General features: G+C 41.4%; 1 protein-coding gene across 1 annotated transcript in view; it reads left to right on the top strand.

The window, feature by feature from the left end:
• The window catches only part of LOC145391606 (venom carboxylesterase-6-like), a 108,975-nt gene that overhangs the window by 19,059 nt on the left and 74,478 nt on the right, over positions 1 to 15,438 (top strand). The window contains exons 3-6 of the mRNA XM_080266150.1: positions 616 to 831; positions 1,388 to 1,564; positions 7,151 to 7,280; positions 11,841 to 11,896. Coding sequence (XP_080122276.1) covers positions 616 to 831; positions 1,388 to 1,564; positions 7,151 to 7,280; positions 11,841 to 11,896 — 579 coding nt within the window. The remainder of the gene's footprint in view (positions 1 to 615; positions 832 to 1,387; positions 1,565 to 7,150; positions 7,281 to 11,840; positions 11,897 to 15,438) is intronic.

The raw sequence follows: 15,438 nt of genomic DNA, 5'->3' as shown, positions 1-15,438 counted from the left end.
GGGCACTAACCCTCCACCAACCCACTTGCTGACACGTAGGGAGCACGTATGATTCGGTTATATGGTTACCACCCAGCGTTGTAAATGGTTTCTTGGCGACATATGTAGGAAAAACTACTTACGATGTTTAAAATTTTTGTAATAGGCGTACAGGAACTTTAATCATAACGATGCCAAATAAATAAGGAATCCGGACAATTTATTTTCATGCCGGTTCATGTGCCTACGTGACTGATGACATGGCCCCAATAACATGAATTTTGCGCTGTACTAAGGACTATCATCAACAATCATATCTCAGATAACTCTCAATCCACCACTGCACAGTTTCAAAAGGGGAATACTATTAACTTTGGCACGTAAATCTCTAGATCAGAGTATGTAGGAAAACATACGCAATTGTTAATCCCTACTAAAACTTCCATGGTTACACGTCTTTGTTGGAAACAGCTGGTTCATATGTAATAAAAGTTAATCATATTCACACCAATACTTGACTTAGTACTATCAGTATCAGAATCATGCTCACATTATGAATAACTAACTTATACTAACTTATACTATACTTAGAATTATGGCACTACACACCGACTTTATTTTTTTATTTTTTGTCAGGTTGATCAAAGAGGAGGAACAATGATGGTTGACATCCTTGTGGCGGAGCTCCTGTTAATGGTGGTGGCCACAGGAGTGACTTCCCAGGCACCCATTCTGAAGACCAAACAAGGGTATGTCTCTGGCTTGGTGTCTCAGTCGAGTAAGGGCAAGATATTCTACTCCTACTACGGCATACCCTACGCCAAGCCACCCCTCGGACCCCTACGCTTCAAGGTATGCCATGTCATCATGTTTGACCACTTACAGCCCACGGACAGCAGTTTCTAGAACGTAGATTGCTGACAAAATGTTGATAACCTTGCCTCTTAAAGTTCTAGAATGTTGTTAGGATTGCCTTTCAAAAAGAGTTATGATGCACCATGATATTAGAATGTTGCCTAATATGACTTTCAGTGTTGGTATGTTGTTATATTGCCCTTCAAAGAGTTGGAATATCACCTTAGCTGATTATCTTTTAATATAATATTAGGCTATCGACATTCATGCTCTGACAAAATGTTAGAATATAACTTTAGCTTTCTCGGCGTTTGAATGTTGCTAAATACCAATACCATTACACAGTATTAGGCTAGTTATGGTATATCATATTTGGTGTAACCTGAAGATGATCCGTTGATGGTCAAATGTAGTCAAATTTAAAGGTTCATTTCACTTGTAAGGGGGAGTCTCATTCCGGCCTTATAGCAAAATTTCATCGAATTCCATGCAATGTATCTGTTCTTTGATGATGATGATCATGATGATGATGATGATGAGCCACCCGTTCCAGGACCCAGAACTAGGTGAGAAGTGGTCGGGTGTGCGAAATGGGTCGGTGATGCCTGAGCCTTGTTTACAACTCGGCGTCGAACCATTTCTCACAATCCGCGAAGCAGAGGAAAGGGACTACTTTGGCAGTGAAGACTGTCTCTATCTCAATGTCTTCACACCTAAGGTAAAACGGTTGGTCTTATTTTATGTAAATATGAAGATTTCGTTATGCAGTACAGTACTTTTTCATCAATAATTCATTCAGTACATTACACTCCAGTAACCTTTTGTGCATTGTTTAATGGAAAATGTTTCGGTATTAATGCAATAAAAATAACATACAAGAGTACTGTACACATGGACGTATTTTGCATAATTCTCTACGAAAGGCGCAATTTAGCATCCCATGTCCAACTTATTGACCCTCTCACAGGTTTTGTATACATTTTACTGTACGAAGTACTTCTCACATTGAGGTTACCCCAAGCTTAAAAGGCTTTATGTAGTGGATTCTTTGTAGAGAAATGGCTAAACTGGATGTTCAAGTTTCAGATTAAATATTTTGTAGAATATTACGGAACTTCTTTAACAACTACACTCGATCACTTGGAAGGAATACCTAAGACACTGATATTTCGTTTTACTTGTACACTGTAGAATGCAGCAGTTTACCGAGGGACGAAGCAACGTCTGTCATTATGTGAACATTTGCGCTAATGGACATTTAGTTTTTGTTTTGGCTAAATCCAGAAGACTTTATTTAGCATAGGAAATACCTTCAGGATGAAGGTTTTTAACCCCTCCATGGCCATGGGTCCGGAATTTTACGTGTACCCCAGGCCGATGCTGGGGCCATTCTCTGAAGTTTCGAAAATTGATTTTTTTTTTCTTGCCATATTGAAGAGAAAGTTCAGATACACCTAATAGTGCAAATCCCAGCTTCCTAGACCCATTCTGTGGCTTCCAATGGAGCGCAAAAGTTGCAGAAATATTGGCAACCGATATCGCTGAACGAGGTGCTGCCACGCTGCAACATCACACGTGTTATCTTCTTTTTACCCCCCAGAACAATGTGAATGGTGCTGAAATGTTGTGCATACACTAGATTTGATGATATCGAATGATTTCAGTACACAATATGTTAGGATTGGCTCAAAAAAAAGTATTATGAATATTTTTTCACCTTTTCGATATAAAATATGTTTACTGTAGTGTCGAGTTATTTTTTACGTTTTCGTTGTGCCCATGCTTGGAAAAGGGAGTGAAAGAGTTGAATTTTCAGTCCTAAATGAGAAAATTGCCCGTCCCCCGAGGCTAGGCTCCCCCACAGGGGATGAAAGTGGAGGGTCAGATCCGATTACGAATTGGGGAGTTGAGTTGCAGCTTGCCACTCCCACACCACATGCATGACTAAAAAATAGAATCATAATGCAGTTTCAAAACTATGAATAAGTCTAATTTTTACGAACTGAGACAAAGCAGAAGTATGTTTACAGTTGGGGAAAAACGTATTTTTTTCCGTAATAACACGTTCACTTTTCTCTATCATTTTACCTTGGTATTTTCGCAATTTATGTTGCTGTCTGTCTGTCGTGAGTCTGGAAAAATATATTTTCTGCCTGGGTGAGGAACAAGGGTACAGCTGGATGTTTCCCAATACTTTACACGGTCAGAATTCCAAGACGACCTGCCATTCGCACCTCGCACGAGCTGATTAGCAGGAAAGGAAGGAAGTCCTTTCCACCCACGAAAACATCACGTGAACACAGAAAACTTTCCTATTATGCTTGTAAAAGGCAAAGAATGTGTAAAATGATTCAAAACAGTGCATCAATCCCGAGCAAATAGGTAAAGATTCCAAACAAAAATTAATTTTTCTGTTATTTTCATGTCTTTTTTGTTCATGCCTGTGTTTTTTATAATCGTAAACAAAGTGGAGAGGAGAAAGTGTGAGAGAATGGAAGTATGGATGGGGTATATGTGCAGGAGTAGGTGAGAATGAGAGGGCAAAGGAAGAAGTATGTATAGTTGTGAGTAAAAGATGGAAGAGGAGCATAAGACAGTATGGATCAGTTGGGTCAAGGATTGTGTGGGTAAAGTTGAAAGTTGGAATACAAATGTTGGCGATTGTGTGTGTGTGTGTGTGTGTGTGTGTGTGTGTGTATGCGCCAACGCAAGATCGTGCTAGAAGAGTGAGAGAAGAGTTCTGGACAAATGTAGACGTGTGCATGGAAAAGTTTGGAAGGAATGAGAGAGTGTTTTTGATTGGTGATATGAATGGTAAAGTAGGGAATGTGAAGGTGGATGGAATAGTTGGTGAGTGGGGTGTGCCTGCTGAGATAGATGAGAATGGGAGTACGTTAGTGGACATTTGTGCTGGGAGGGGGTTGGTGATAGCCAATACGCTCTTCAGGCATAAATTGATCCACAGGTATACATGGCGAGTGATGAGAAGGGTGGGTGGTGAACTGAATGAAAGGAAGGCAATGACTGATTATGTGTGTGTGGATGAAAGGATGCGAAGATGTGTAATGGATGCAAGAGTTTATAGAGGTTGGGGGAGTGGACTTTCTGACCACTACTTGGTGGTGGCCAGAATTAGAATTCAAGTAAAATGGAGGAATAGAAGAAGGGAAAGATGAGAGGAAGGAGTAGTTGCAAGGAGAGTGGAAAGGTTACAAGAGGATGAGAAAAAGGCAGATTATAAGAGAGAAGTGGAGGAACGATTGGGCAAATATGAATTGGAGCAGATGGGAGACGTGGAAGGTGTGTGTAGGATATTTACAGAAGAAATATTTGCAGCATGTGATGTGGTGTGTGGAAGGAAGAGAAGACGGAGGGGGGTGCAAGGAACAGCGTGGTGGACTGAAGAGGTGAGACAGGCTGTGGCTCAAAAGAAAGCATACAATGAATGGATGAGAAATAGGGGCGTGGAAGAAGTTGAGAGGTGGAAGAGAGAGTTATATGTAGAAAGAAAGAGAGAGGTGAAAAGGTTAGTAAGAGAGAGTAAGAAGAGAGTGGATGAGGAATATGGAAGGAATTTGAGTGTAAAGTGGAGGGACTGTAAGAAAATGTTTTGGAAAGAGGTGAAAAGAGTAAGACAGGGTGGAAGTGAAGTTGGCATGGGAGTGAAAGATAAAAATGGTAGATTACTAGTGGAGAAGGGAGAAAAAGTGAGCAGATGGAGAGAACACTTTAAGGAATTGTTGAACATAGAGGATGGAAGTAATGCGAGTATAAGTGGCTGGGGAATGGGAGGGAGGTGAGAAGACAGGAAGAAATCAGTAGGATAGAAGTTGTGGAAGCAATGAAGAAAGTTAAATCGGGGAAAGCCCCAGGAATTGATGGAATGTGTGGTGAAATGCTGAAGCATGGGGGAGAGATAGTAGTAGAATGGATGTGGAAGATGTGCAGATTGGCCTGGGAGGAAGGTAGAGTCCCAGAGGATTGGAAGTCAGGTATAATTATTCCCTTGTACAAAGGAAAAGGGGAAAAAGAAGTGTGTGGTAATCATAGGGGCATTTGTCTTCTTAGTATAATAGGAAAAGTGTATGGTAGGATACTTATTGACAGAGTTAGAGAAAGAACAGAGGAATTAGTTGGAGAAGAACAGGGAGGCTTTAGGAAGGGAATAGGTTGTGTAGATCAGATATTCATTCTTAGATCTTTAGTGGAAAAGTTTCTAGAGAAGGGAAAGAAGTTGTATGCGGCTTTCATGGATTTGGAGAAAGCATATGACAGAGTGGATAGACAAGGATTGTGGAAAGTGTTAAGAATATATGGAGTAGATGGGAAGTTGTTGAATGCTGTGAAGAGTATGTACGATGGTGCAAAAGCTGCAGTGCGTGTGGATGGTGAGCTAAGTGAATTTTTCTCCTTGAAAGTTGGGTTGAAACAGGGATGTGTCATGTCTCCATGGTTGTTCAATCTGTACATGGATGGGGTAATAAAAGAGGTACAAGGTAGAGTAGTGGATGTTGGAGTGGCCCTGGTGTGAGAGGATAGTGTTTGGAAACTCCCTATACTGTTGTTTGCAGATGATACTGTGTTGTTGAGTGAAGACGAAGGGGAGCTGCAAGGCTTGGTGGATGAGTTTGGGAGAGTATGTAAGAAACGGAATCTAAAGGTGAATGTAGGGAAGAGTAAAGTGATGGTCTTTGAGAGAGGTGAAGTCAGTGAATATACAGCGAGGTTGGATGGTGAGGAATTGGAAATGTGAGTACGTTTAAGTACTTGGGTAGTGTGATGAGTAAGGATGGAGGTTTGGAGGGTGAAGTGCTTGAAACGGTACAGCAGGGAAGAAAGGTTGCTGGTTCTTTGAAAGTAGTGATAAGAAACAGGGAAGTGAGCATGGAAGTGAAAAAGTTACTACATGACAGTATTGTGATACCAACTCTAACGTACGGAAGTGAAGCTTGGACGTTGTTGGAAGGACACAAGTCAAGAGTGAGAGCAGTGGAAATGAGTTATTTAAGAGGAGCCTGTGGAGTCACATGGAGAGACAGGCTGACGAATGAGGATATAAAAGAGCGTTGTGGTGTGGATGTGTATGTGATAGGAAGCGTTATGAGGAACACACTGAGGTGGTTTGGCCATGTGGAGAGGATGGAGGGTGAAAGACTGACGAAGAGAGTGTATGTGAGTGAGGTGGAGGGGGGAAGAGGGAGGGGGAGGCCGAGGATGAGATGGAGGGATGGGGTGGAGAGGTATATGAGAGAGGGGGGTGTGAGTTGGGAGCAGGGCACTGAAATGGCGGGGGACAGGGCGACTTGGAGGCGATTTGTTTGTGGCCACCCCAAACGGGATTGAGGCGTCTGGCAATAGATAGATAGATAGATAGTAAACAGGGTGGTTGTGTGTTTTTTGCAAGGGAGGAGAAAGATTTTATTTTTGGTCTGGGTCAAGATAATGGGTGTAACTATGTGTGTTTAGGCATGGCCACGAGCGAAAAAATCGCACATCCACCTGTCACGGCAGCAGGTGCTGAACTGATAAATGAGGTGTGAGAGCGTGAAGTGAAGGTCAGTCTCATGTCCCAGTAGTTTGTGCACTTCCGAAAGTTTTCACAGTTTTCTACACACTGGATCGAATTATCCAAACCAGTACAACAAACCTGAGCAATAGGTAAAGATACCAAGACAAAAATGTATTTTTCTCTTATGATCATGTCTTTTTGTTTGTGCCTGTGTTAATTAATAATCGTAGACAGGTGGTTGTGTGTGTTTTGCAAGAGTGGACAAAGATGATATTTTCTGCCTGGGTCGAGATAAGGGTGTAGTTGTGCCTGTTTAGGCATGGCCTGGAGCTAAAAAAATGAAAATCCACTCTCCACAGCAGCAAGCTCCGAACTGCTTGATGAGGTGTACGGGAGTGTAGTGTGGGTCAGTCTGAAGACATTCACAACCTTCGTTCACTTCCCAAAAATTATCGCTGTTTTTTATAGGCCGCGCTCAAACAAAGCCTGCGGCCATTTAATGGCTAAACGTCATTCGACGCCGGCAGCCACAGAGGGGTTAATTGTTTTGCCAAACTGATGCACTTCGCATTTTCTCTTGCTATACGGTATTCTGTTCAAGCACCCTTATTTAATCCTAGTATGTATGGAGGTGATTTGTTATGTCTTAACTTATTCAGTTCAGAAAAAATCTAATCAGATTAAAATCATCTGAATATAAAGAATAAACGAATCATCACACCATGTTATCTGATTCTTGGTGCTAATGACGTGTTCATGATACAGCCAAGGGGCGACCCTCAGATACAACCAAGGGACCATCCTCAGAAGCTACCGGTGATGGTGTGGTTCCACGGAGGCGGATACTTCTCTGGTGGCGCCAACACTTACCACCCACACTTCATTCTGAATCACGATGTGGTGCTGGTGGTGGTGCAATACCGCCTTGGCATCTTTGGTACGTACGGATGCCGATGTATATTTGCCTGTCTAAACTCTTTTACTTCTCACTTCCCTCTGTTGACTACTGTTCTGAAGGTGAGCGAGGTTTTGTATGTTTCTCTTGATAGATACAAAAGTTCTCTCTTTCCTCTCCTGGCTGCTACTCCTTCACTGAGAGGAAATGGTATATTTTTCTGTCCACAGATGACTTTGATAATGTTCCATTGTCGAGGGAACATGCCTTATATAAAGAATTTGTAGTACAATACTGGGAGAAGATTTGACCCAGACAGTACCGTTCTGGTCGAAAATATTGCTACATTTAATAGTGAACAATAAAGTGAAAGTGAACTGTCTTTTGAAAACCAGTGAAGCGATGTTCAGAATCCAAGAAACTATTCAAAAGACTGTGTATAATTTTTTATCTGTTCGATTAAAAAAGTGGACTCATGCTACTAACTGCAATTGTCTGTCTATCTATCTGTTGCTAGACGCCTTAATCCTGTAAGAGATGGCCACAGACAAATCACCTCCAAGGCGCCCTGTCCCCAGCCATTTCATTGCCCTGTTCCCAGCTCACACCCCCCTCTTTCTTATACCTCTCCAGTCCATTCCGTAACCTCATCCATCCCATCCTCGGCCTCCCCTTACCTCTTTCCCCCTTCACTTCACTCGCATACAGTCTCCTCGTTAGTCTCTCGCTCTCCATCCTCTCTACATCGCCAAACCACCTAAGTGTATTTCTCCTAACGCTTTCTATCACATCTACTTCCACACCACAACACTTCTTCACTTCTTCATTTGCCAGTTGTTTCTCCATGTAATTTCACATGCTCCTGTCAAATAACTCATTTTCACTGCTCTCATTTTTCACTTGTGTCATTCTAACAAGGTCCAAGCTTCACTTCCATACATTAAAATTGGTATCACAATACTGTCATGCAGCAACTTTTTTACTTCCATGCTCACTTCCCTCTTTCTTATCACTGTTTTCAAAGAACCGGCCACATTTCTTCGTTGCTGTACCCTTTCAAGATTTCATCCTCCAAACTTTCAGCCTTACTCATCACATTACCCAGGTGCTTAAATGCACTCAAATTTTCCATATCCTCATCAAGCAAATTCACTGGGCATTCAGTGACTCCATTTCGCACGAAGACCATAACTTCACTCTTCCCTACGTTGACACTTAGATTCTGTTTCTTACACGCTCTTCCAAACTCATTCACCACACCTTGCAGTTACCCTTCGTCTTCACTTATCACTACAGTATCATCTAGAAACAAAAATACAGGAATTTTCCAAATGCTGCCCTCTCTTATTGGGGCCGCTCCAGCATCCACTGCCCTATCTTGTATCTCTTTTATAGCCCCATCCATATACAGACTGAGCAACCATGGAGACATGACACATCCCTGTTTCAATCCAATATTCAGATAGAATAAATTCACTCAGTTCATTATCCACACACACTGGAGCCTTCTTACTCTCATACATACTCTTCACGGCATTCAACAACTTCCCATTTACTCCATATATTCTTAATATTTTCCACAGTTCTTGTCCATCCACTCTGTCATATGCTTTCTTCAAATCCATGATGGCCGCATACAACTTCTTTCCCCTCTCTAGAAACTTTTCCACTAAAGACCTAAGGATGCATATCTGTTCTGCACAACCTCTTCCTTTCCTAAATCCTCCTTGTTCTTCTCCCACTAATTCCTCTGTTATTTCCCTAACTCTTTCAGTTAGTATCCATATACTTTGCCTATTTCACTAAGAAGATAAATGCCTTTGTGATTACTGCACACTTCTTCTCCTCCTTTTTCTTTGTACAGGCGAATAATTATACCTGACTTCCAATTCTCCAGGACTCTACCATTCTCCCAGGCCAATCTGCACATCTTACATATCTATTCTACTACTATCTCTCCTCATTGTTTTATCATTTTTCCACACACTTCATCAATTCCTGGGGATTTCCCCATTTTGACCTTCATTGCTTCCACTGCTTCCTTCCTACTGATCTCTTCCTCCTTTCTCACCACCTTCCTTCTCCTAGCCATTCACCAGCCACTTATACTGGCATTACTTTCATTCTTTATGTTCTACAGTTCCTGAAAGTGTTCTCTCCATCTGCTCACTTTTTCTCCCTTCACCACTATCAATCTACAATTTTCATCTTTCACTCCCTACTAACTTCTGTATCACCTTGTCTAACTCTCTTTACCTCCTTCCAGAACATTTTCTTACATTCCCCCCACCGTACACTCAAATTCCTTACAAATTCCTCATCCACTCTCTTCTTACTCTCTCTAATCTTTTAACCTCTCTTCCTCCCTACGTATAACTCTCTCTTCCGTTTCTCAGCTTCCTCCATGCCTCAGCTTCCAAAACACTCGATATAGGCTATGCTTTCTTCATTTATGCTACAACTTGCCTCACCTCTTCATTCCACCATGCTGTTCCTTGCATCCCCTTTCGTCTTCTCTTCACCCGGCGTACGACCTCAGATGCTGCACAGATTTCTTCTGTAAATATCTTACGCACACTTTCCACCTCCCACATCTGCCCCAAATCATATTTGCCCAATCGCTCCTCCGCTTATCTCTTATATTCTGCATTCTTTCCATCCTTTTGCAACCTTTCTATCCTCCTTGTATGGACTACTTCCACCTGTCCTTCCCTCCTTCTATTCCTCCATTGCACTTGAACCCTGATTTTCATCACCACCAAGTGGTGGTCAGAAAGTCCAATCCCCCAACCTCTGTAAGCTCTTGCTTCCATTACATACTTTGTCATTCTGTCATCCACACACACACATAATAGATCATTGCCTTTCTGTCATTCAGTTCACCACCCACCTTTCTCATCTCTCGCCATGTATACCACAATTGTCTTTAAGACTGAAAAAAAAAAAGTATCATGCATTTGTGACAATGCCCTACATGATTGTCACAACTCGTGATGTCCCAGGAAGGCTGAACCTTTATCGTCTGAATGAGTATGACAAGCGTGTCTAGTGACTGCTTCCGACGGGCCCTCAGGGAAAATACAGGGTCCGGTAAAAGTACAAAAAAAAAAAAAAAAAAAAGCTTATATTTTATTGACACGGCTTCACAGCAATCCGAGCCAGAGTTGGCAGACGCTGCCACTACCCATGTATTAATGTATCTGGTCTTTCATCTATTCATCTGTGCATTTATATCTAATCTATTTATGTATTTATCTGCTCATCCATGAATCTGTTTCAGACACTACCCACAGTTTCATCTACTCCATCCATTAACATTATCTGTGTCTTTCATTCATCCACTTATTTATCTATCTATCTATCCATCTAACCTTAACACCAGTACTTGCACAAACTTCTACTAAGATTTACCTCCAAACTACCGACAGACTTATCTCACCAAAACGCAAAACCATACGAGTATCTAAACTTAAACTAATGAAAACTTACCAATGGGAAGTTGACATTAGAGAAAAACCTAAATACTCAACACCATGAATGCAAGAGCAAAGCTAAGGGATATCAACCCCTTTCCAAAACTAGCCCATCATATTATAATCTTCTCTTCACATCCTTAAAGGTTAAACACTGAATTCTCCAAATTTTGAAACTTACCTAACTTTATGAAAGAGAACAAATCACATGGTATAACGATGTAGGCGTGCCGGATGTTGGTCTGGCTTATGTTTGATAAGCGGGTCATTAGTATTTCAGTAACCAAATAATTTAGTACCTGAGTGACAATAGCATTTCTAGGACAGGCTTTTGGGAGGGTCCAGCAACATTACAAACAAGGAAATGTCATGAGCAAGTGATATATGGCGTCATCATGATAACAGATTTACCGAAGTTACTGACGTGAGATAGAATCATCTGGCATAATCCAATAGTCATTGTCTGTGGTGTCAGATATTTACATGGGATGTGCACATGTGATATGTCGGTGGAGAGTACAGTTTTGGGCATAGCCATGAATACACTTTACAGTATCAAATATTTAGTGTGAACAGTAACTTTAAAACCCAGTTATGCTGTCTTCAAAATTCAATAAACATACCAGATAATTGTGTAAGAGGTTTGAAGTTGTTCAACCAAAAATATTAGCATTATTACTGACCACAGTTGTACTCTCTATCGTTTGCCAAAATTTCCTTGCCAGATATGACAGTAGAAAGTGTAACATTAAATACGTTTGTGATTGCAACATGAAGCACAGAATAAATGATGAGGTGAAACAAGACCGTTCTCTAACGTATGGGGAGAAATTATATATGTGGAAGGCAGGACCTAAAGCTGTCAAGGATTGTTGGTAAACTTTGCTCTGAGAGTACACACAGTCAAAAATGTGTCTCAGTGGAAAGGTCTGATGATATAAATTATCAATATAGCTTATCAGCACACACACACACACACACACACACACACACACACACACACACACACACACACACACACACACACACACACACACACATAATCTATTGGTACTGAATGTGTATATACATTAATAACAGTACTGGCTACTACTGCTAATTACTACGAAACAACTACTTTATCACACAGGCTTCATGTCAACTGGTGACCTAGTGATGCCTGGCAATTTAGGACTCAAAGACCAGGTACTGTTTTCAAAAGTTGCTTTATTATATTCACTCTACCTCTATGTGTGTGTGTGTGTGTGTGTGTGTGTGTGTGTGTGTGTGTGTGTGTGTGGGTGGGTGGGTGGGTGGGTGTGGGTGTGGGTGTGGGTGGGTGGGTGGGTGGGTGTGGGTGTGGGTGTAAATTTGCTGAGTCACTACCATACTTATGAGACAGAGTACACTTGGTGGGGTTATGGGTATGTGAATGGCTGAGGTGGAGAGTGAGTAATTGAGAAAATAGATCCACGGTTAAGGCCATGATGTGAGTGGATTCAGGGTAGGAATAGGTCCATGTGAGAAATAAAGGTCCGTGGGAAATACATCTCTGGGGAAATGTGCCCAAGTATGAACATAGGTCCATCAGGTTAAAACTGGGCAGTGAGAGGAAGAGTTTCAAGGAGTAAAAAAACTCGTCTGAGGATTCTGTTTGCTCTGGGGGGAAAAAAGGTCCGTGATGGAAAACATGTTCGTGGGGAAAATACAGCAGGTCCTGTAGGAGAAAAATAGGTCCACAGTGAAAATGTCATAGGGGAAATAATCAAGGGAAACTAGGTGAAGAGGGAAAATATGTACCTGGTGGAATATAGATCGATGAGAAATAGGTCCATGAGGAAAAATAGCTTGATGAGGAAAATAATTATATGGAAAAAAAATTAGGTCCATGGGAAAACGAGTCTATCTGCAATATATGTCTATGAGTGAAAATACGAGTGGATCCGTGGAGAAAATGTCTATAAGGGAATATGCCGACGGTGGAAAATACTGTCAGTGTAGGTGCAAGTCCATGGCAGAAAATATGCGAGTGGGGGTTAACACCTGTGTGGTGCAGATGAAGACAGGTTTATGTGCTAGTCGTGCATGAGGTTAAGTAGTGTATAAGACTGTGAGTTCATAGATTTATCTTGCTAGGTTCAAATTGTGAGTTAGGTTGCTTGTGTATATTTTTATCTTCTGCAAAAGACTGCTTGCTTAGAATTATATCTTCTTAACCCAGTGGTGCCCAGGGCTCATTAAAAAGGCATTTTCAAAATTTAATAAAAGGGGGAACCCCAGAATATGGACCCATAAATTTCGCGGCCAGGAGCCGATAAGTGCCTTTCTAGCGAATTCCCCCACACAGGAACCCTTGCCACTACTGGATTAAGTTGCGTTTGAGATTACTTTTGTATTGTTTTATCTTCTCCATTTATGTACAATATTGCTTGTTTATGGTTTTATCTTTCTTGAGCTTCACTTGTGTGTACGATAGCTATTTATATCTCCACTGACAACATCTACCTTACAGTTCCTAACCAAACCACAGTCAATATTTTCGGAGCATATATATATATATATATATATCCATCCATCCATCATCCAATCCTACGTTGCCCCATGAGGAGCGTAGAAGCGCAGGGCTAGGCAGTTGGCCCTGACATTTAAGATGAGAGTGACCAGCCTCACTCATCCCTGAGTGGCATTACATGAGCAATAAACCCCAATCACCCCTTGGATATAAACCTTCACCAGTTCAATCCGACTGGAGCACAATAATTACCCACTAAACCACCAGGCGCCAAAATTTGGTTATATGGTTACCACCCAGCGTAGTATATGGTTTCCTGGTGTACAGGAAACCATTTGGCTTGTCACTCAGTGTAGAGTCACTCACAGGCAGAAGGGAGAGGAAAGAATGAAGGAATGAAAGACAAGAGGGAGTGTAAAGTCACCCGTAGGCAGAAGGAAGAGAAAAGAATGAAGGAAAAAAAGACAGAAGATGGAAGGAAACAAGGATGGAGGGCAGACACCCGAGAGCAGCACTACATTGAGTGAGTGGGGGGTGGGCGCCCCCACCTACCTACACACGCACACACACACACACACACACACACACACACACACACATATATATATATATATATATATATATATATATATATATATATATATATATATATATATATATATATATATATATATATTGTTGGAGGGACACAAGTCAAGACTGAGAGCAGTGGAAATGAGTTATTTAAGAGGAGCCTGTGGAGTCACGTGGAGAGACAGGCTGACGAATGAGGATATAAAGGAGCGTTGTGGTGTTGATGTGCATATGATAGGAAGCGTTATGAGGAACACACTGAGGTGGTTTGGCCATGTGGAGAGGATGGAGGGTGAAAGACTGACGAAGAGAGTGTATGTGAGTGAGGTGGAGGGGGGTAGAGGGAGGGGGAGGCCGAGGATGAGATGGAGGGATGGGGTGGAGAGGTATATGAGAGAGGGGGGTGTGAGCTGGGAGCAGGGCAGTGAAATGGCGGGGGACAGGGCGACTTGGAGGCGGTTTGTTTGTGGCCACCCCAAACGGGATTGAGGCGTCTGGCAATAGATAGATAGATAGATATATATGTGTGTGTGTGTGTGTGTGTGTGTGTGTGTGTGTGTGTGTGTGTGTGTGTGTGTGTGTGTGTGTGTGTGTGTGTGTCCGACTCTGGGCAAAGGCTTCACAGCTTGCTACCAGGGTCCAGTAGTCCTCCTACATACAATACACCTCCACATGTCACCACTTCGGCGCTAACACCCACCGTCCATATTTAATACATGATAGGGCTGTCTCATACAGGACTGGTGTATTGGTGTTAGCGGGGGTATTTTTACGACATGTCGGCGGGTCTTCTGGAAGATAAGTGAAGCCTGCTTTTTACTAAATTCAAATCCTTGAATTGTTCCCTACCCCTGCGGGGATTTGAACCTGGGTCCGGTAAGACTGCAGGCCACCTCTCTACACACACACACACACATACACACACACACATATATATATATATATATATATATATATATATATATATATATATATATATATATATATATATATATATATATATATATATATATAGATAGATAGATAGATAGATAGATAGATAGATAGTTATAGATATATAGATAGGTAGACAGTTAGATAGATATATAGATAGACAGATAGATAGATAGATGGATAGATAGATAGATTGGCAAGTAGGTAGGTAGGTTAACAAATAGGCAGATGTTCCCTTAACCAGGTAACAAGATCATAACAGCCAGACATTCGTGAATACTGACCACATAAAGTCTCATGACGTATTTCTCATTTTTAGCTGGCTACCATAAATAGATTTATTCAAAAGTGGAAAAACTTTGGTGGTAAAGAGGTAACTGAAGGATATATGTAACATCTCCGTTTGAGAAGTCCCTTCAAAGCTGCATGAAATCATCTAGACATAGATAAAATGAAATAAATAATTGATCGTTATCATGATATGATTAAAGTAAAAATACAACCAAGAAAGATATTGATTGCTGGTGATAATACACTGCTGTAAAGATTGCCTATTTAAAATCTTAAAGACAGAGATTCACAGCCAAACCAAAGATATATTCCTCTTATAAATGAGAAATTTTATATCGGGGGGGAATAAGAGATCCGGGATAGTTCTAAAGTTTTCGTTTTTTGTCTGATCTGGAAGAACTAAGTAATTATGTTACGTTTTTGACTCAGCGTCTGGATG

This window comes from Coenobita brevimanus, chromosome 19, assembly GCF_032717465.1.
Source record: "Coenobita brevimanus isolate Jiangsu-jjx chromosome 19, ASM3271746v2, whole genome shotgun sequence".
Lineage (NCBI taxonomy): Eukaryota > Metazoa > Arthropoda > Malacostraca > Decapoda > Coenobitidae > Coenobita > Coenobita brevimanus.
The sequence above is the reverse complement of the archived record's forward strand: the minus strand, read 5'-3'. Positions and strand labels throughout refer to the sequence as shown.